The sequence below is a fragment of the Eptatretus burgeri genome, chromosome 6 (genome assembly GCF_056783735.1).
Source record: "Eptatretus burgeri isolate ZD-2024b chromosome 6, Ebu_testis_v1, whole genome shotgun sequence".
Taxonomy (NCBI): domain Eukaryota; kingdom Metazoa; phylum Chordata; class Myxini; order Myxiniformes; family Myxinidae; genus Eptatretus; species Eptatretus burgeri.
In genome coordinates this window covers 5,325,548-5,349,023 of record NC_140966.1, presented here as the reverse complement: position 1 = coordinate 5,349,023, position 23,476 = coordinate 5,325,548, and the positions used below count along the sequence as shown (strand labels likewise).

Sequence of the window (23,476 nt, the reverse complement as noted above, 5' to 3'; positions counted from 1 at the left end):
GGAATAGACAAGTGGACCCTACCTCACGCCATCGAAATATTGGCGACCACACGGTCCTTTAAGCGACCCGTCGACTCCGGGGTAATGACCTTTCAATCCAGTGTTCGGTGGGAGATGGCCTGACTGCTCCATCTCGCGGTCGTCCTCGCCACAGAACCCAGCACCACAACAATGTGTTCTGTGTGTTAGCTCTTACATGAGCCTCGACATTGTATACAAATATATATATATATATATATATATATATATATATATATATATATATATAAATAATAGCCTGGTGTTGGCACAGTGGTTAGGGCAGCGGCTTGGGATCCAAGAGGTCCTGAGTTCAAGCCCCGTTGAGCCACTGAATTGATACACCAGGGGGTTGACTCAGCCTGACATCCTTCCGAGGTCGGCGAAATGAGTACCAGTATACTGGGCCGGTGTATACCCCGGTTAAAATAGGTGTACCATATCCCTGTGTTGTAAGAGGCGACCAGGGTTGCGTCAAGAAGGGCATCCGGCGTAAAACATGTGCCAAATCACTATGCGGATCATACGGATGATCCGCTGTGGCGACCCCTCACGGGAGCAGCCGAAAGAAGAAGAAGAAGAAGATATATATATATATATATATATATATATATATATATATATATATATATATATATATATATATATATATATATATATATATCAAATAATGTGGTTCTCCGTGTTGCTGCAACCATGGCAATTAAGGCGTTTTCATAGATTTATCAAAAATAAACAAATAATTATAAGGAAGTTCATAGGAGTTAAAGAAGAATTTCCATTGATGGTGATATAAAGGATATATTTGGAAATGGTGCCAAGATTTTGTGTTGGAAGTGTATTTTATTTTTACCTCCACCACCAAAGGTGGACGGAGGTTATGTTCTCGTCCCTGTCTGTCTGTCTCTGAACAGGATATCTAAAAAACGTTGTCGACGGATTCGGACAAAATTTGGTGGGGAGGTTGGGTGTGTGACAAGGACAAAGTGATTAGATTTTGATGAAAATCTGATTCCAGATATAAGAATTTTCAAAGTGATCGTTCACCATTGTGTGAGAGGGCTAAAAACGATAGATAACACAATGTCTCAAAAAGTTATGGACAGATTTGGACAAAACTTGGTGGGTAGGTAGGGTTTGTGACAAAGATGCATCTGTTCCATTTTGGTGAAGATCCGAATCTGGATCCGGATATGAGAATTTTATTTTTTTTAAGTGGTCCTTCACCATTGAGAGATGGGGCCAAAACGATAAATAGCATATTTCAGAGTTGTGGGCGACGTATGACAAAACTAGGTGAATGAGTTGGTTCGGTGGCGAGAACAAGCCGATTTGATTTTGGTTCAGGTCCGGATTCAGATCCAGCCTATCAGTGGGAAACAAAATGTAAACTGTTCAGCCTTGCGGAGGTTTGCGCTCTACCGAGTGCCATTCTAGTTCGATGTTGTTCTGTGGTCACTGTCGATAACGAGTCGACGAATAGTGAAAATCTAATTCTTTTAATTAAATTATTAGGGGGCTGACAGGATGGCCGAGTGGTACGCACACTCAACTCGAAGCTGTTTAGCCTGGGTTCGAATCCCGACCTAGCTATAGACTGTCATCCCGGTGTTTCACAAGCAGGGTGATTAATCAATATGTGTGCCGTCCCTCAGATCGATGTTAAACGGGAATCCCATCTGTCAGCATTAGTTGGTGGATGTTAAAGATCCCACAGTGTCCTCCGTGAGGAGTAAGCGAGTTATCGCCAGCACTCTGAACAAATTCCAAATTCCTGCCCTAACCACCAAAGGGTATAGTATCAGCAGCACAGCCACACCATCAGCCAATGATGCCACCCACAGCTTTGTGCTGCATATGGACGGGCGGAATTCAATCATTAATTAGCGTGCAGCACGTGGCCACTGGTCTGCATCATTACTAGGAGCACGGCTGCGCCGCTGATGCAGTGCCCCCTGTATGTTCGAGCGATGATTTGGAATTTGTTCAGAGTGCTCAGCTACTCTGTTCAAAGACACAGTGGAATCTTTAACATCCACCAACTAATGCTACCAAATGAATCCCCAGCTTGATGTCCCATTTCAGGGACAGTGCACTCACTCATGCGACATCCTATCAACAAAGCACCAGACAGTTTACAGTTGGGCTGAGAATAGAACTCAGATTAGACGGCTCAAGGGTAAGTACGCTATCTGTGCTCCATTGTGTCGATCCATGCTTTATATGGCAAGCAAACACTATCTCATTTCACCCCAGTACATCTTCTGTTATATCATCTCGTGACATTTTGGTCTTGCATCAAGCGTTCTCCCATGAATTTTCTTTCGACGCAAGTCCTTGTGATCAGTTTCAAAAATAAAAATAAAAATAAAAATCAAGGAAACAACCGGCAAAATCAATGTTAACGGTGCAAGATGGACAATATCATTGCGACGATGGTTGTGCAATTAACTGCAATCCATTTAATCACTCGAGAGTAAACTAGAACGGCACACAGAGTGCATACCTCTGCCAGGCTGAACAGTTTACATTTTGTATCCCATCTAAAGGCCGGATCTGCATCCGGACCCTAACCAAAATCTCATCAGCTTGTTCTTGTCACCTACTCAAATCATTTAACAAGTTTTGTCATAATTCGTTCACAATGCTTTGAAATATCATGCTATATCGTGTTTGGCCCTATCTATCAATGGTGAAGAATCAGTTTAAAAATTATAAATTATAGTGTTCAGATCTTCACCAAAATCGAATGAATTCGTCCTTGTCACACACCCAACCTGTCCACCAGGTTTTGTCCAAATCCATCCAAAACTTTTTGAGATATCTTGCTTAGACAGACAGGGGTGAAAACACAACCTCCATCCACCTTCTGTGGTGGAGGTAATAAGACCAAACATTATAGGGATTGGTTGAACCCTGTTGCGTCATCCCAACGATGTTAGCATACTTCAGATCGCTCCACTGCTTTAGAATGTGAAAGGAAGACCAGCATCATTGCAAATCACGTCTGCACAGCTGTTACATTTCTCAAGTGATGATGATAGCTCATTTCAAGTGCTGATAACACATACAGTATACGACGTTGGACGAGCACTACAGATACTTCACAATTATTCCAAGGCCCACAACACAATGCAAGTTTCAGACATTCACCAAAAAAAGACCCTCTGCTTAACCAGATCAATTTTCTCCGAGTTTCCTTGTCAGATCGACCACCGTTAAGTGTCGATGCTGTCGTATGATCTAGTACCATAGTGTGTCAAGGCTATCTCCAGTGCAAAGAGTGGCCAAAGCCAATCGTAAGCAGACTCATGAGTGAAGACCAGTCATCATAAAATAAAGCAAACAGAAATATTCCTCCGTCCTCCATAAAGGAAATGATCAACTCACCAAAGGCACAAGCTCACGCTGATCAACCAAGCTAAACTCGATGACAAAGTAGTAGAAGTGCTTGTAGCAGGTGTTTACATGTGCCTCAGCGCCCATGGCCAGCACACGGTCAAAGTGGTGGATATAGACGTGGACAAAAACACGAAAGAGGCGTGTCAGGATCTTCTTGCAAACCTGCTGGAAGTTCTTTGGAAAAGGCACGCCTGGAATAAGCCAAAGGAGCAAGGAAAGGGCAAAGTCAAGACAGGAGGGTGGGTGACATTGAACAAGGTAGTAGAATGGAAAATTTCCCCTGAAAATTTACTGTGGGTATTTACACAATGACAATGGAGGCACATTTGTGTTGCCTCCAAGTCACATGATGCTTCATAAGCTTTTCCAAAGCAGATTCTTAAACGTTAATAACACTCGAATGCAATTTTGTAAATGACGTCTCAATACTCCCTCTGGTGGCAACAATGGAAATGTAGTTTGAATTTCCAGATGACGGACATTAAAATGAAGCCCAAAAGGTGCATACACAATAATTATTTAGAGTCCCATCCATAGTAGCTTCCTCAATAATATTATCCCATCAGGTAGGAAAATAATTATCACTCTTATTTGATGGAGGTATGCTATTCCACAGCTCAGAACTATGTTCTCAGATGTGTTCGACGGCATTCATGTCGGGACTGGTGCCCAGGCAAAGAGACTTCAACCCACTCTGTCTCTTCCAGGCAGAGGTGGTTCTGGACATATGGCAAAAATGCCTTGCTGCTATAGTGGTAAGAGGGTTTCTTGCATACCAACACCAGAAAGGCATTTTGCCACGTATGGAACGCATTGACTGCAGGAACATGATGCAACTTGACATCCATCCAGAGACATCTCTACTGAGGAGAGACAGAGTGAGCTTCTTGCCTGGGTACCACATAGTTCTGACATGAACTCGGATGTCATTGTACTTATGAGTAGTTTGGAAGAGATCAAAATCATATCCTTCTTTAATGGGCAATTAAGTAAGACTAGTTGGAACTGGAGTATTGGGTCCCTTGTAGTGACGATTTTTGGCCAAAGATACTTGGTATCAGCATAATGCCACTTGCGATATGACGCAAGTGCCAAGGTGTTGGTCTTTATTATCGTTGGCGAAGAGTAGCTGCCGTGGGGATGCACCAATGCACCCGTTTCCTCGATGCTTTCAAAGAACAGTCCTACAGGTATTTTTTTGCAGCCAAAGACTGTGTTAAAGACAAACCTGTTTGATATCATTACCTGAGTTATTGCATCATGATGTTGTGGCTACCTCATTTAATACAATGTTTGTATAGAAAAAATAAACAATCCAAATTCAACCCCCAAACTACGTTGATTTAAACAATGTATATACATGCTCCTCCACGAGTCTCGGGTATTGCAAAATCAAGAACACTGCAACAGCTGTGGTATAGATAACAATATAATTATCATAATACATTCCGGTTTGACAACAGAGAATTTCGTCATCCTTTAAAAAAAAAAAAAAAGTCTCAAGAGGTATTATTTGTGCACAGGTTATTTGATGTTATCCAGCAGCACTGCCAGGACTACAAGCCCATTTCTCTCCAAATGGAATGCACGACCTCTAAGCGTACGATACCATTAGGTTGATCTATTTGTTATGTATGCACAGAGAGCAAATCGACAAAATAGAATTGACAGAAGGAAGAAAAGGATTCGAAACAAATGGAGAAAACTCTAAATAATTATTTCAGCTTATTGAGTGCCCGATTCAATTACCATTTGTGTCATCAACTGGGCACCATCCATAACTGAAGTTTAAACCCTTCAACCCCAGAACCTCTTCGAACAGCAGGTCCACAACCTGAGTTGTATCCGAAGGTCAACCAATCAAGCATCGAGATACACAGAGGATGGCAGGAGAGTGTGGAAGAGGAGAAGGTTGGGGGGAGATTTAAGTTAGGGAAAGGATATGTATGGAACATACAGGGAAAGGATGTTCTCTATTTAATCTCCACTCTTTCACGATCCCACCAATACAATGCAGTCATTAACCATTTGCATAATTGTTAAATAAAATAAAAAAGTAAGAACAATGATATGAGCCAAGTACCGGTGTTAGTTGGGAAGATCTCTTCATTATTGATCTGTGCCTCAATCCAGTCCATCAGCAAGCTCATGTAATGTGGCGCAGGCAGGGCCGTGGGCCTTCGGTATACGTGGTCATCCTGCCAGCGGTACTCGTATCTTGGGCCACCTGACATGACGGGACAACTCTGCACCGTGCAAAACTCACTCACCGTACCGTAAATGAGGTTCACGCGGTTAAAGAAGTCCACCACATGAACAGCAATCCAGTCATTAGAGTCCTCGCCAGAGGGGAGCTGGACGACAGACTTGAGGTCAAGACCCGCATTGAGTGAAGCCTGCGCGAGTTTGTGTAGATCAAAGCGTTGTGTGCCCGGCTCAAACTTGCGTTTTGGACGAAACGTTTTGTCTTTGTTGAAGACTTTATTCAGCTTCGTTGCCATGTTTGTGTCAGTTTTGAGATTTGACCGTCACTGGTGAATGAGAATTGAAGAGAATGGTGGTGCAGAACTAACGACGTGAAAAACTTTCCTCTTGGGTGCAATCAAGATGATAAAAAGAGGGCACGGTGAAATTGTTCCGTCTTCACTGAAACTTTCAACAGCCACTCGAGTTTCATATGATAAATTTTGGCACGGATGATTCACAAAATGCAGGGGGGGGGGGAGGGGAAAGAAAATAACACAAGGCGTGCAAGATCCTTCACTTGTTTCTGTGGTGCCTAATGGGTTTACCACCTGCTGTCCAGAGACATATTGGCGCCACACAGGCTAACTCGGCCCCGACGATGTCTAAACCGACTTCACTTGGAGCACAGCAACCCTCCGCACAGATACAGCAGCTTCCGTCGTGACCAACTTCAACTCTGGCTGAATCCACATGCCAAAACGCCCACGAGCTCCGGGACGCTGTGCAAAAAAAGAAAACAACACACACAAGGGCTGTGATTATGGCGAGAAGAATAAACCGAAAAGTGGGGATCTTCGCAACACAATTTGCCCTGGGACACAGCCAAGTATAGCAGTTTGGCAGTTGGTGTCAGCTAAGATGTGGGATATAATACCAGACAGCAGTCAACATTTTTTACTTTTGTTATCTTTTGCTTCATAATTAAAACAATGTGACTTAAGCTTCCGTGAAAACAACTTAAATACATTAACAATTTCAGCATTAATCTAAGAAAAAAAAATCTCACCAGAAATTATAGCATTCATCTCATCTCACCAGAAAAGCAGATGGAATACAAGTCACTCCTTCCGATTCTAAAAATACAAGTATGGATTGAATGGCCCGTGTCTGAATGGATCTTACCTGTTGTTCTGCTTGTCAATAAATAATTTATCTGTTTCCATGGCAAATACATTATCTATAAATTAAGGAGCCTTTAATTGATTGTGGACAACAAATGGGACTCACACTCAACTTACACAAGATTACAGCCAACTTAAGACTTGTGAATTCTTCTTCTTTTGTATGCAGCACATTGCTGCGGGTAGTATCGTTTCCTGGGGCTCGGCTGTGCCGCTGATTCAGTTCCCCCTGTAAGTTAGGCCAGATTTTGGAATTTGTTCAGGATGCCGGCGATAGCTTGCCTACTCTTCATGAATGACACTGTGGCATCTTTAACGTCCACAAACTAAAGCGGGCAGAGGGGACACTCATTTTAATGGCCATCCAAGGGAAGGCATACACACTGATTAATCACTCTACCTGAGAAACACTGGGACAACACCAATTTATTGGGGATGGGACCCTGGGCCAGGATTTGAATCAGGCTGGACAGCTTAGAGGCAAGTGTAGGTACCTCTAGGTCGAGGCTATCCTGTCAGCCCTTGCTTGTGATGAGAACCACCAACCACTTCTTGTGTGTGCTAAAATTACATGTTACCTGGTTTCAGTGGAAAGAAGCTGCACACCACCATCGATTTTGAATCGTGTATACTGTGTGTCCTTCCTTCTCATTTCATGATTCTGACACGACGTCTAAGTGCTACGTTAGTCAAGATGGCAGAGGGCAACATGACGTTGTCAGCACTGTGAAGCATGAATCACTGGAGATGAGAATTGGGATGAATGACTGGATACGATATGACTGGAGATGAGAGTTGGAATGAATGACTGGAGATGAGAGTTGGAATGAATGACTGGATACGATATGACTGGGGATGAGAGTTGGGATGAATGACTGGATACGATATGAGTGGAGATGAGAGTTGGAATGAATGACTGGATACGATATGACTGGAGATGAGAGTTGGAATGAATGACTGGACACGACATGACTGGAGATGAGAGTTGGGTGAATGACTGGATACGATATGACTGGGGATGAGAGTTGGGATGAATGACTGGATACGATATGAGTGGAGATGAGAGTTGGAATGAATGACTGGATACGATATGACTGGAGATGAGAGTTGGAATGAATGACTGGACACGACATGACTGGAGATGAGAGTTGGAATGAATGACTGGACACGACATGACTGGAGATGAGAGTTGGAATGAATGACTGGATACGATATGACTGGGGATGAGAGTTGGGATGAATGACTGGATACGATATGAGTGGAGATGAGAGTTGGAATGAATGACTGGACACGACATGACTGGAGATGAGAGTTGGGTGAATGACTGGATACGATATGACTGGAGATGATAGTTGGGATGAATGACTGGATACGATATGACTGGAGATGAGAGTTGGGATGAATGACTGGATACGATGTGACTGGAGATGAGAGTTGGGTTGAATGACTGGATATGATATGACTGGAGATGAGAGATGGGATGAATGACTGGAGATGAGAGTCAGGTGCACTATTACTATCCCAATAATAAAAGACGGCAAAGTAGAACCACCATTAAGGATCAACAGCCCCGCCTTGCTTCCATAAGATTTTTAATCTCTTTTTCCAAACGTAAGGAACACTTTCGTGAAGAACATTTTTCTTCTAACAATGATGTCAAGGCCGCTGTGAAGAGCTGGTTAAGTCAGCAGGACGCAGTTCTACCATGACGGTATCACAAAACGACTTGAATATTGGCGGAAATGCGTGGACCGCAGTGGTGATTGTGCTGAGAAATAAATATGCACCATCGTAGAACAAAGATTGCTGTTAGTATCTGTCTGTTGTGTTTGAATATCTTCACATGATGCTGGCTGAGATGGGCTGGACACCAAGTGCAGATGGGGAAAGAGAGAATGGCAAAGAGCAGATGGATTGAGGGAGCAAGGTAGGAGGAAAAGAGCTTGACCACGGTTGAAATTCCGGTTCCACTTCCGGTTCCAGATTTTAAGGCGACGGCTGCTTCTCTCAGGGGTCTCTGCCGACTTTCTCAAAGTTAAGTTTCTGATCGTTACATGTCACGTTTTAACTGTTTATTTTCTTACCTACATGTTTACTGTTTGTTTGTAGTTCGGTTTTGTTTCAAAAATCGTGCTATTTTGGGAGTCTTCGTCGACCTTGTCTTATCGGGTTTCCTTGAGGTCTACCCGTCCAGGTGTACGATCGTTTTTATTTGTATTCGCTCCCCATTACCATCAATTCCTATTTTCCCCACTTTTCCCACCACCCCACATCTATCCCACCCAACGACACCCTCTGTTTCTTGTCTTAAATTAAAAAATAGTTCTAACAAAAAAAACCCCCAAAAAATCCTTTCTCCCTCCATACCCACGAGTCCCGATCCCGATTCGTCGTCTTCTTCTTCTCCTTCCTACTCCTGCCGGCACACCATCTTCCTTCTATTTGAGCTGACCAACTCTCACCATTACCTTCATGATTTCTTCCTACAACCCTCCATTCCCCAATCTTTCCTAATCTTCAAAAATCCATCAAAAAATATTAATTTTCCTTGTATCATTTCTAAATATATAACGCCAAAAACCAAGCGTCTCTCTCTACCCTCTTCCTGATACTTTTCATCGATCCATCAGCTTCACACTGCGTTTACCAATACAAATTCAACATTCATCTCGTGAATTTTTTATTCAACCTTTCCTTTACCAAATCTGATGAAAACTCTCTCTCAAAAAAATATAATAAAAACAATCTCTTATAATGCTTCATCTTCCTCTTTCACACGTGTGGTTCTCATTACTATATCATAATTCACCACTCTTTTTCTATTTCAACAGACTGCTCTCAATTCGACCTTTCCTTCATACCTTGTCAAAAAAATCCAACTGTTACAACATTTCTTCTCTTCCTTCTCTTAATTTGCCTATATTGCATCCCTCAAGAAATGTCTTTAGTCGCATTTCTAAACTAAAAATAAAAAAAACAAAACCTCAATCTGCGATGCATGTTCGCTTTCATTCAATCATCCTGTTCTTTCCAACTTCAGTGCCAATTCACCACTCTCACCCCTCCCTCTGAGAGCAACCATCACACTCTTTCCCCTCCAAGCTTCCCTCTCACCTTTCTCAAAAACTCTCCCCTCGTCCTTTCTCCCTCAACTCTCGCCACCCACCCTTCCCCCCACCCATTCACCTCCCTCTCTCAGACTTCTCAAAGTTGCCCCCAACCTCACATCCACAAAGCTGCCTCCTTCCCCTGCATCTCACCACTCCACTTCCTCAAATCCTCAACTGCCTTCTGCCCCCTCTCTTATTACTCCCCACTGTAACTCAAACCAGTACCACAGAGCCTTTTTTCCTCCTCATCCGGCCCCCTACCCTCACTCTTCTGCAATCCCCCAAACTATTTCAACAACTCTCCTTACCTCCCCACTTCCTTCCTTGTCCTACCCTCCCCCTCCCCATCCTACCCTCCCCTCCCCTCCCCTGCACCCAAAGCCTCTCCATACAATGCCCTCACTCCCCCACACCTCGAGGAATACCTCTGGCTACGGATTCCCCTCCACGTCCTCCTCATGCTTATATGTGTGCTGTACCATCCACCAAACAGTGATGACTCCATTTAGACCTCACTATCCGAAAACATGGACCAACTTCTAGCTTCTCATCCGAACTCTCTCTTCCTCATATGTGGTGACTTCAAATGTCATCATGCCAATTGGCTGGGTGTGGATACCTCTCTCACCTGCCATGGCACTTCAGCAAAAGACGACTGCGACTCATTGGGACTGAGTCAATTGGTCAACTTCCCGACCCGGATCTCAACCAACATTACTCCAATGGATCTGATTTTCACAAATTTCCCTGAAAATATCTGCTGTTCTTCCTCCTCTCCAATCGGTTCTTCTGACCACGTGCTTGTCAAAGTGGACATCTCTATGGCTGGAATTAGATTAGAGAACTTTAGGCAGGAATTAGAGAACCACCTCAGCGCCGTCGAGTCTGGCATTTCACTCAGGCTGACTGGCAGGGTCTCCAAGCAGCCAACAAACTTCGAAATTGGTCTCCCATCGCTTCTTTCTCCAACATCAACTCGTCCTGACAATTCTTTCAAAGACACTTGCTTTTTCTCTCGTGCACAGATTTATCCCCTCCCGTCTTCAGTTGTCCCACCCTTCCTCCCACCCATGGTTCACTGAAGCTTGTGGCGAGGCAGTTATCCTGAAACAACTTGCCTTTGCCTCATGGAAAGCAATCCCAATTGAGGGTAATCTCAGTTCCTTCCATGAAGCTCAAAACAAGTGTGTATCTACCCTCAGGAGAGCCAGAAAATAACATCTTTCTAATCTCAAGTGTGAACTCTCAAACCTCTCACCCTCCTCCAAATCCTGGTGGCGTCTAATCAAATCTGTTTCTAGTGTATATTCCCCCTCCAAGCCCTCCCTTACCTCAAATGGCCACCCTGCTGACACCGCACGTGAAAAGGCTGAATGCCTAAACTTGGTGTTTGCATCTAAATCTTGAGTCCGAAACCCATCGCTTTTTGTACCCACCCTACCCAGTCACACCCAGCTGTCCCTGGACTCTGTGTCCTTGTCTTCTGACAAAGTGGAGAGCTTGCTGTCAACCCTCGACTCAGATTCTGCCACCGGTCCAGACGGCGGCAAAGTTAAGGAAAGCCCACGTGTCCTAAAAACCTGCTCCTTTGCTCTTGCTCACCCTCGCTCATTTGCTCAAGGTCATCTGCCATCTGCTTGGAAATCAGAAAACATGACTGCTCTGCATAAAAGGGTGCAAAAACAGATCCCAGCAACTACAGACTAATCAGCCTTCTCCCAATCATCAGCAAGTTTTTGGAATCCATCATCGCTTCAGACATGAAATCCTTGCTCTTCTCCAAAGGCTTAATTTCCGATCATCATTTTGGTTTCAGACCAGGTCACTCCACCCTGGATATGCTGCTTCTGTACTCCCAACAATGGATGGAGGTACTCAATGCCAGACATGAAATCAGATCCATATCACCAGACACATCGCGTGCTTTTGACACGGTCTGGCACCCTGCCCTGCTCACGAAACTCTTTTCCTATAGTATCCAAGTCCATCTCCACTCATGGCTCGCAGACTTCCTCTCCTGTTACAGCCAACGTGTGGCCCGAAATGGAGTTCTGTCATCCACTGTTCCTGTCCAGGCTGGAGTTCAAGGCAGCGTTCTGGGCCCTGTTCTTTTTCTGGTTTTCATCAATGATCTATCCGACTCTCTGGAAAGTCCTCTTTATCTCTTTGCTGATGACTCCACCCTCTGCCGTACCATCTGTCATCCCTCAGACCGGCAAGCAGCAGCTTCTTCGCTCACTGCAGATCTGGGTAAAAATCACAAACTGGTCCAACATGTGGAACATGTCTTTCAATCCGGACAAATCTCTCACTCTCACTATGTCTCTCCGAAAGGACTGTTTAACCCCCCCCCATCCACTTTCTCAACAATCCTCTGGAAGAAGTCCTTTCTTTCAAGCTTCTGGGTCTCACTAACTGCCATGATCTTTCCTGGGGAAAACTACATTTCAAACCTCGCCTCCAAAGCCAGTCGCCGACTGGGAATCTTCCATCATGCAAAGTCCTTCCTCGGCCCACCTGAGCTCCTGACCACTTACAAAGCTTTCATCTGCAGCCTGATTGAGTACTGCTCTCCCCTCTAGGTTGGTGCTCCCACCTCTCACCTTCACGCTGTGGAAACCAAGGCATTTAGCATCACTGGTATCTCCCACGGTGAGGCTGAGTCCTTGGGCCTCTCACTCTCTCACCGCAGGCAGGTCGTGGTTTTCTGTCTTCTACCATCTCCTCTTTGGTTTGCCCCCCCTCCCCCCGCTCTATCTGCGATATGTCCCCCCCCCCATGTTTCCGCAGGGCGCTCAAGGTTCGCCAACAACCCCCTGCTGGTAAATCTACCAAAATCTCGAATCGCTGCTCACCTTCACTCTTTCATTCCTCTTCTTCCCCACCTTTGGAATAAACTCCCACACTCTCTTCAATCCCATTCTTCCCTCCAGGCCTTCAAAACAGCTGTTCACCACCGCCTCTCATCTTCCCACATCCAAAACCACGATATTTTCTACCCCCGTTAATCCACCCCAAACCCACCTCCTTCAAATTCCCTGCTTTCCTTCCTGAAAGTTCCTGTAGTGTCCATCTTGTATACCTCGTGTTCCCCACCCATCCCTCTCCCTTCCACAGATCTCCGAATGTCTCTGTTCCCCACTGTTTTGTCTTTCCCTCTCCCGCCTCTGACTCCTGCACCCCTTGTTGTGCATTGTGTGCTCACTCAAATACGAGCCTTGACAACGTATACAAAATAAAAAAATTAAAAAAGGGAGGATTGTGTGAGGAAGGAATATCTTAAGGTTGGGGTGATTGAAGAGTGGAGGGAATTGGCTGAGGATAGAGGGAGGGGAAGGAATATCGTGGTCAAGGCAGGGCAGAAGCTTGGTGACATCAAACCTCCCCCCTTATAAAGGGAAGAGGAGGAAGAGAACAAGATGTTTTGGAGAAAAATAATAGGAGGCATTACTTTTCAACATTCCCTCATATAATGTTAAAATTAAGATGGGGAGAAACTTAGGATCATGCTTATGTAATTTTACTTAGCCTGCTGTTTTTGCTGCAGGTTTTTTGACTGGCAACTTGGAGAGTGTTTTTGTTAATTTTTCTTTTCACAAAATTGTGAAAGTCTGGGCTGAAGGGATAGCTCACCTTCGAGCTGTCAAGTATGGGTTTGATCAAGCTGTCAAGACTTGGTGCTTCACAGGCAGGGCATTGTATTCATGCCATCCTTTAGAGGGGGTGTATTAAGCTGGCTGCCATGTCTGCAAGAAGTCAGTTGTGCTTCGAGATCCCATGATACATGGTGAAAAAAATTAGCTATCATATGCAAGTCATCTGGCCAAGTGATAAATTCCTGTTCTAATTTATGTGAGAAAAGCATCAGTTGCACAGCCACAACTCAGGAATGATGCAACCAACAACCAAATTCGTAATCAAATCCCAGTAAAATACCTATTCGCAACATACATATACATGGCTGTCTTAAATACTGGGTTTGAAAATATCTCCCTTATTCTCATGTTGCCATTTACACTCGCACCAAACACTCATTGATAACAAATGATATTTACACAGGAAACAAGAAAGGACGCACACCTTGGGGTGCATGCTGATGATTATTTGTATTTTGTCGCAGGAATCAAACAGCACAGATATGATGTGTCACCTCTGAGCCAAGTGGTCTCATTCTGGGTTTGACTTTCGACAAAATTTACCTGACTGAAATATTTATCTGATGCAGTTCCAGCAGCGGGTGCTATGGAAGAACTGGGTGCTATTAAGGTAACTGATGTATTTGTGTCCAATCAGGTGGATGTAGAATATGCTTTGGTAACTTTCAGGTACAGTAATGGGCCAAGTACAATGGTCACATAGGCCCTGACAAAGCAGTTTGGCATATTGGGTTTGTAAAACAATAATGAAAGTTAATGAATGGCTTATGTTCATGGAGTAATTAAAGTTAAGGTTACTTGGTGTTACACCTCCCTTCTCCTTGTTTATTACACCTGAACTCTTATCCATCAACGAGGCCTTCATCTGCAATTTCACAGAGTACTGCTCTCCCTTCTGGGCTGGTGCCCCTGCCTCAGACCTTTCTCAGATTGACGCTGTGGAAACCAATGCCTATAAGATTGTTGGAATCTCGCGCATGAAGTTGAGTCAATGGGCCTATCACTTTGTGATTGTAAACAGGTCTGTGGTCTCTGTCTTCCACCACCTCCTTTCTGCTCTTGCACTCTGCTCTTTCCATGTGCTTTGTCCCCCAAAGATTTCTGCAGGGCGCACATGGGAAACCGTCAACCCTCTTCTGGTGAAACTACCGAAATCCAGGAGCAGTGCTCACCTCCACTCATCCATTCCTCTTTTTTTCCTGCCTGTTGAACCAACTTCCACAACCTCTTCAATCTCACTCTTCCCTCCAGGTCTTCAGGACAGCTGTTCATATTCTCAGATCATCTCCTATGCAAAACCATGATCTTCTCTACCTCTATTAATTCCCCTTAACCACTCCGAAGGCCACCTCCTTCACAGGTCTACAAGAAATCCACATTGCTGCTGCTGCTGCTGCTGCTGCTGCTGCTGCTGCTGTTGTTGTTGTTGGTCGATTTCTGAAATGTGCACCCATTGGACATTTGCCGGACCACACCCACATATGTCGCTTGACTCCACCCACCATGGCACCCAGACAAAATCATATGGCACCATCTTGGTTTTCTGGTGGTCCTTACCTCTGAACTGAAAAAATCAATAGAATGCTCAAAACCCATCAAAAGTGCAGCCGCGATGAGCTCGAGGTCAGGTGACCGGCGCCATCTTGGTTAGCACTACTTGGCTGACTCATGTCACAGATCTCGCTCATTTTGAATGCTTCCCAGATTTCAAAAGTCAAATAAATGTTAAAATACCATTTCGTGCGGCAATAAACTGCTCCAATCTGTAACGGGAGGGTTGTGGAAAGACGTTTCACAGGTATTTTTATATGTTGAACAGTCAAAGTGTAGTTTTACTCAAACATATCACTGCAGTATCACAGCTTCTCATTTGGCATTCATCACATGAACCCTGTTCGTAAGTCTATTTGTTTGTTCGTTGCAAATATATTTATAAGTTTTTTTGATGTAGGGAGATTAACGGGGAAGGATTAACGAGTGCATTTATGGTAACGGCCATCATGGTCAGCCGTGGGAAGTTTGACCGGTTGTTTATGAACTGGCTGGTGCCAGCAATAGCTAGACAGATTAGAGGTGAGGTGTGTGTGATGGGACGCCCAGTTTAACGTCCATCCCAGGGACAGCAAACACCTGGATTAATTACCCAACCTGTTAAACACCGAGATGAGAGTTTATAGCTGGGTTGGGAATCAAACCAAGCTAGACAGCTTCAAGGAGAGGGTGCGATGGGAATTCCAGTTTAACGTCCATCAGAGGGAAGACACACATTAATTAATTACCCTGCCTGCAGCAGACATGTATGCTCTCTCGTCTGCTTAGTCTGCCAACGATTTGGGCAGACATAATGAAGTTTGATTACTAGGTTTGCATCATTTTGGTGTGTAATTAAAAAAAAACAAAAAAAACTCTCCACCTCTGTCTCTCTCTCTGTCTCTCTCTCTGTCTCTCTCTCTGTCTCTCTCTCTGTCTCTCTCTCTGTCTCTCTCTCTGTCTCTCTCTCTGTCTCTCTCTCTGTCTCTCTCTCTGTCTCTCTCTCTCTCTCTCTCTCTCTCCTGTTGTGTCCTGATCCATTCAGTGTTCTTGCTTTTCCACAAGCCTTAACTTTGTAGACAAAAAAAAAACAATGTCAAGCATTCATTCACCTGACAAATAAAATCAAAAACAAGATGAATCACTTTTCATGAGCTTCTGTATGCCAATGGAAGATGTTTTGGGCTCTAAATTTTTTGACTAACAAACCTCGTTTCTTTCTCTGCTCAAAAATACAAACATTTGTACAAGCTCAGTAAAATTGCAGACACACATAATTACCCTGTTTCACAAGGATCGTTTCAAGGTCTGTATCGACGATACGAAGTCTGCTCAGCATACCTTAGGGCTTAGGAGCTGCAATAGTGAATAAATGTGCAAAAGGAAATGAATGAATGACTAACTAGAGCGAAGTTGATGGTGCACCATCACAAATCTCCACGCTTCCCACCAGAGCAAAGTTGAAAGATGGCAAAAAGTTCCCCTAGGAATGATCCAACATGAAATTCCGAGTTAAACATTTTTTTTTCCGTTTTGATCCCTGCCTGGATATGAACCCGGGGTCAAATCCCCCCCCCCAAAAAAAACTAACAATACATATTTCATGCACCCCCCAATGTTTCATTAAAAAATGTTTAAAAGTGTGCCTGCAATTGTATTTTTTGGTATTTGACCTTTAGACCCCGCCGCAGGAGGTGGGGGCAAAATTATATTGCGCTCTTGCACCTTCGTGCCACGTGATCATAACTACATAAATTGTGACCGAAGCTTTTCGTGCTGCACTCTTCAGGGTAAGATCGCAGCAAGTGAAGGAGGAAGTGAAGGCACGTGCTTATATATGCAAGTCTCAATATGGTAGACACTGATTGGTTCAACCATAATGACATCACGGAACAACCGATGATCTCGGAACACGTCTTCGTGGAATTAATGAACACAGCTACAAGGGAGGTGGAATTCAGTTTTTACGACATGATGCATGTTCAAACAGACGGTGTGGCCATGGGTTCTCCATTAGGCCCAGCTCTTGCAAATATCTTTGTGGGGTATCACGAAATGCAGAAACTTACTGGTCGGCAAGGGGTCGATTCCCCCATCATATACTATTGGGCCGTTGATGACATTTTTGCTTTGTTTGATTCTCGGACGGTATGTGACAATTTCCAGGCATGGCTCAACACTCTCCATCCAGTGCTGAAGTTTACCACGGAGCTGGAATCGTCAAACACGTTACCGTTTTTGGACGTGTTAGTTAATAGATCCAACTTTGGTTTCACAACATCCATCTACCGTAAGCCGACTTTCACAGGGCAGTATACTCGCTGGGACTCCTACAGCTCCACGAGATACAAAATTGCCTTGATCAATATCCCGGTTAACAGAGCACAGAGGATTTGTTCACCTTGTAATCTTCCTGCTGAAATTGACAAAATCATGAATATACTCAGTGAGAATGGTTATCCTGAGCATATAGTTAAGAGATACGTGCAAAAGTTTCTACACACGACAAAAGATCGGAAGATTGGTCCGGACAAATGTCCAGTCTATATCAGGATGCCCTGGAAAGGGCAATCATCACGAAGGTTTGAAGTACAAATCAAACAATTTGTGTCCAACACGTTTCTGGCTGTGCAACCCCGAGTAATCTTTACCTCTCGCCGTTTGCTGACATCAGTCAACAAGGATGTGCTACTCACCTCACAAACCAGCAATGTTATTTATGAGTTTAAGTGCCGATGTGAAGCTCGGTACGTGGGCCGCACAACACTAAGATCGGCTGATCGGATCAAACAACACGTCCCCTTGGCGATTCGAAGAAAGACTGTGAGGGTTAGAACACAACCAGTGCGAGCATGTAGAAACATCCAGCAACCAACGGCCATTGTATCTGCTTCATCTGCCATTGCATAGCACCTGGTTGCCAACCCTACCTGTGCAGACCAGTACAATGCAGATATGTTCAGGATATCGAGCCGAGGTCGGAGCTCGTTTCATTTACGTATGTTGGAAGAAACCTTCATCCTTACCACCGATCCAATATCATGTCGTCAAAAGGAATTTGTACGATCTCTGTGTCTCTGAGCACGGAAAGATCAAGGTAAGTACGGTAACAAATGGTGAATGGACCTTAGGGGAAACCCATCCCCCCTCTCTCCAGGATGCGGTTGCAAACGTCAATCATCGACGAACTCTGCTCCAGCCAATGGGAGCTCGAGGTGAAGATGATGAGCCGACCAATGGGCGTTTGGATTAACCGTGACGTCAATACGGTTGAACCAGTGTCTTCCTAAAAGGGACTTGCGTATATAAGCACGCGCCTCTATTTCCTCCTTCACTTGCTGCGATCTTACCCTGAAGAGTGCAGCACGAAAAGCTTCGGTCACGATATGTCGTGTTTGTTTGTATCCATATTTATGCACACTAATGTTGACAAGATAGCGTGACGGATGGACAGACAGACGGAGCAGATTACAATATCCAACAGTTTCTTTTTCGAAAAGCATTGGGGTAATGAAACTACGGTGTGATCTTTGCTTCAGAAATCACCATTTGCTCATCAAATATCGAAGTTCACAACATATAATTACAATACAGTAATGGGCCTTTGAACAGCTATTTCGGCACCAAGCAAAGTTAGGCCATTGCCACAACATTAGCCATCAGCATAACAAGATTGCAACGAGAAAGAACAATCAGAGATTGCAGACCCTCGTGAGGACTTGTTTTGTGTGGTGTATTTTGTGTGCAAATAAAGGGAAGGATGAAAGATCATTGATTGCAAATGAAAGGTCTAAAATCGAAATGGTTTTCTTATAAAGGTCAAATGGTTTGAAGGTGAAAAGGTCTAAAGGGGTCTAAATGGTCCAAAGTGTTTAAAGGGTCTTAAAACATCTAAAAAGGATCTAAAGGTCAAAGGGGTCTGAAGGGTATTAAAAGGTCTGAAAAGTGTGAAGGTCTAAAGGTCTAAAAGGGTCTTAGGGTTTCTGAAGGGTCAAACAGGATCTGAAGGGTCTTAGGAGTCAAAGCTTTCTAAAGGGTGTAATGGGGTCTTGGGGGGGTCTATTGGGTATACGGGGTCTTAGGGTTCTGGAGGGTTTTAGGGGTCTAAAAGGTACTGGGGGTCTTAAGGGTTTTAGGTGTCAAAGGGTTCTAAACGGTCTTGTAGGTTTAAAGGGAATATATGGTATTAGGGGTCAAAAGGGACTTGTTGTCCTAAAGGGTCGTAAAGGGTATTTAGGTGATCTAAATAGTCATAGAATGTCTGAGGTTCTAAAGCGTCTTAAGGTTCTTAGGGAGTTTAAGGGTTATTAGGGGTCTTAAGGGTCTTTGGAGTTTTACGGGTCTCAAGGTATATAGAATCTCATGTAATGAATACACCTCACATTCTGTGTGGACAAACAGACGGACAGGCCCAAATGCAAAACCATGTCCTCTGGCGACGGTAACAAGGCACGGCATTTAGGCCTAAGTCACATTTGCTCTACGGCGAGGATACGGCGGCCGTACGCCCTCTGAATTGACAGAAACATGCAGCGGCTGCAGAGTTTCTGCGGTGGCCTCATGGTGGCCCTACGCCGTTTGGCTATCTTTTACAGGCCATAAGGTCGCCGTGGAATTATAACGCGGAGTTATAACTTTTTTCATTTCTACGTTCGCCGTAGCAATTCGACAAGCCGAAAAAAAAAACTGGTTAAAAAGAAAAAATTCACCCATTCGTTACCGTCCGTCTGGCCGCACGTTCGCCTTAGGGCCCCCCTGCGGTCCCCTTGCAGGCACCTTGAGGCTACCTTGCGTCTGCCTTGAAAATTCTATGGCCGCCGCAGGGCCCCCTTAAGGTCACCGTGCGACATCAAATCAAATACCGTACGGCAACCCCACGTTTTCGGTCTCCACAATTTCTAAGACCGAGGCCTATCACATTTGCTCTACGGCGAGGATACGGCGGCCGTACGCCCTCTGAATTGACAGAAACGTGCGGCAGCCGCAGAGTTTCTGAGGTGGCCTCAGGGTGGCCCTACACCGTATAGCTATATTTTACAGGCCATAAGGTCACCGTGGAATTATAACGCGGAGTTATAACTTTTTTCATTTCTACGTTCGCTGTAGCAATGCGACAAGCCAAAAAAAAAAAAAACTGGTAAAAAAACAAAAAACAAATTAACCCATTCGTTACCGTCCATCTGGCCGCACGTTCACCTTAGGGCCCTCCTGCGGTCGCCTTGCGGGCACCTTGCGTCTGCCTTGAAAATTCTATGGCCGCCGCAGGAACGCCCTAAGGTCACCGTGCGACATCAAATCAAATAACGTACGGCAATCCCACGTTTTCGGTCTCTACAATTTATAAATACGCCGTGCAGCTCCCCGAAAAATAAAAACATATGTGACTGCTACATTGTGTGACCGTGGAAATACTGCGGCCACCATATAATTGCTAGTGGCCGTAGATTTTGAAGACCCACGGCCGCCGTGGCAAATGTGACTTAGGCCTAAATACGCCCTGCGGTTCCCTGAAAAATAAAAACATTTGTGACTGCTACATTGTGTGACCGTGGAAATACTGCGGCCGCCGTATAATTGCTTGTGGCCGTAGATTTTGGAGACCCCACGGCCGCCGTGGCAAATGTGACTGAGGCCTTAACAATGCAGAGCCTCCCCAGAGCATATGGATTACAGTATATCTGAGAATGAACGATGTAAATAAGGACATGGACACAGGCACTGACACACCCCTCGTAGGTACTCGTGCAATCAAACCTGAAACGGATGAATTTGAGCATTACATGAACGCGTTGTAAAAGTTGTCAAACGTGTATTACCACCAAGAGCTTGTCAAGCCAATGGAAAGTCTAAATGACAAAGTATTAAACCCTGGATTCATTTGAGGGTTTAAAAACCGAATGGCATTTCCTCACAAGTCGGATGATGTATATCACAGTGGGCACTGGTGGACAACTGTCAAGAGAGTACACAATGTTAAAAGCCTCTGAGAGAAGAAGCACTAAACGGGCTTTAAGGAAACAGCTCAATACTTTTGAGTGTCGCATTAATGGAGTGAGAGAGGGAGGGTAAAAGGCTTCTGGCAGCCAATAATCTGACATACCCCAAGAGAAACGAAGCGTCATATGTACCAGTTCGTTAGAGGTAGGAAAAGTCAGATATGCAGTTTCCTTGACCCGATTAAAGATTCTGCTCACACAAGTGAAAACGAGTGCAGCATGTAGACAAGTGGAATACGTGTTACATTTGCTAGCTCAGCCGGTTGTCCCAATTGCTCAGCTATTTTAACAGCTTTTTTACAATTACGGATATGTCAACAATTAGTCCATGCTCAAAAAAAAATTAATAAAAGGGCGATCAGATTAAGTTCTTCAACAATGTCATCGTCGTCACGTGTTTATGGTACATCACGGAACACACGAGCAATCATACTGGTAGGATGACTTGGAGGTGTGCAAACTCACCTTTCAACTGTCGAGCCCGAGTTTGAATCTTGACCCAGCTATAAACCGTCCTCCTGGCGTTTCGCGTGCAGGGTGAGGTGTCAATGCGTGTCGTCGTCCGTCAGAAGGACGTTAAACCGGAGGACCCTCGTGCCAGCACTGAGCAGTGGTGGATGTTGAAGATTCCACGGCGTCTTTCTGTGAAGAACATGCGACTTATCGACGACACCCTGAACAAGTTACAATTTCCTGCCAACATCCGTCGAATGCCAGGCATGGCCAGTCAATTTGTCAAAGGCTTGGGCCAAACACATTCCCTGGTCGACCCTCACAAGCCCAGAACAAACATGATGTTCATCGTTCTGTCAACCGATTCCAGCAATTGTGTCCACCAAATAAAAATAATAAAAACATTCAGATGTTCTACTTATTTCACTCCCCACACAACAACCTCTCCTGGAAGCATACGTCACACGGCGTACTTTCGTCAGTCAGCAATGAGTCAATGGAAATGGGGAAGTTCAGATCGCTTCAGAGTTTCTTGCATTTGTGTATTTTACCGTTTCATCATGAAATAGCAGAACATCGAGTTTAGGCAATGCTGTTCCATGAGGTCTTCCATTAACCTTATCCTTATTAAACCACCAAGATCCAGGCTTGGTGCTCACCTCTACTTCTTTGTCCCTCTTTTCTCATGTCTGTTGAACCACCACTCAGAATACAACCCCACGTTTGCCTCCAAGGCTTAACGATGGCAGTACACTTTCATCTCGTGTCACCTTCCATTCCAACTGTGATATTTAACCGGATTAACCTTCCCCAACACACAAGCTTCTCAACTGCAGCTTAATACTCCCGAGTTCTCAATCTCCGTACTTATTATTCCCGTTTGTTGATAGATCTGCGTATTTATACCAGGTGAGGTTTGTTGCCCCCAGGGGCTGTCAGAATGGCCTAGAGGTATGCAGACTCGCCCCTCAGCTGTCTAGTCTGGGTTTGAATCTTGACCCGGCTATAAACCGCCATCACAGTGTTTCTCAAGCAGGGCGAGGCATCAATGTGGATGCCGTCCCTCGGTTGTACATCAAGCTGGATGGCTCATCTGCTCGCATTAGTCAGTACAAGTTGAAGATCAAATGAAGTCCCTCAAAAGAAGGGGAGTAACTGCTAGCATCCTGAATAAATTATTCAACAAATTGCTATCGCCCTCAGTCGAGCATCTTGCATCAGAATGACGAACCATCTTAGATTGTAACCCTTGCTAAGATATTGCTTCCGAGGCAACGCTCCATAAAGGACATGGTAAATTGAGTGTGCATGTACATATTTCGACGCACCTCCCCACTTTCAGTTTGTTACCCTTCCATAATCTCTCACCTCGATATCCCTGTACAACATGACTAAGGTTGAACCAATGATCTATAAATCAGCTTCTAAACATGACATTCTTTCACCGGTCTCAAAACCAACAATATTTATACAGTTGGCCTTGTGAGCACCGAAGATATATGCCAACGCTTCAACTGATCATACAAGCGTCTGCATGTCAATTCAAACAAATAAACACAAATTATAATGAGACAGTTGGTGCAGAAAGCTCCAAGGTTGGAATTGAAATCATTCCTCGAATCAAAATGTTCACGTTTTAACACAACAAATAAAAACGTTTTCATTATTTAAAGGATAATCATGCTTCAACTGTTGAACTCAGATGTGTAAACTGCAAACATCAGCAAAGGATATAAGGTGTATTAGTGGTTACAAGTTTAATATTTTAGAAATACCACCATCACCCTCTTGGCAACATTGGGTCAAGATTATATTTCTATATATACATATATATAAAAATATATATATATATTTCTTCTAATCGTTGATTTACTAAAATTATTTGGCTGATTGCAGAATGCAACCACTACCACTTCATAAACTAGCGAGTTCATAGAACACGA

The 23,476-nt window shown here is 44.3% G+C and overlaps 1 protein-coding gene across 2 annotated transcripts in view; it reads right to left on the bottom strand.

Annotated features, from left to right (window-relative positions):
* LOC147024166 (MOB kinase activator 3B-like) overlaps positions 1-23,476 on the bottom strand; it is a 46,886-nt gene that overhangs the window by 18,195 nt on the left and 5,215 nt on the right. The window contains exons 2-4 of one of the 2 annotated variants that reach the window (XM_085883819.1): positions 21,546-21,722; positions 5,504-6,386; positions 3,409-3,611 (exon numbers count right to left, since the gene is read on the bottom strand). In XM_085883819.1, the coding sequence (XP_085739945.1) occupies positions 3,409-3,611; positions 5,504-5,921 (621 nt within the window). In that variant the 5' untranslated portion in view covers positions 5,922-6,386; positions 21,546-21,722. The remainder of the gene's footprint in view (positions 1-3,408; positions 3,612-5,503; positions 6,387-21,545; positions 21,723-23,476) is intronic. The other variant, XM_085883820.1, reaches the window with a different exon arrangement.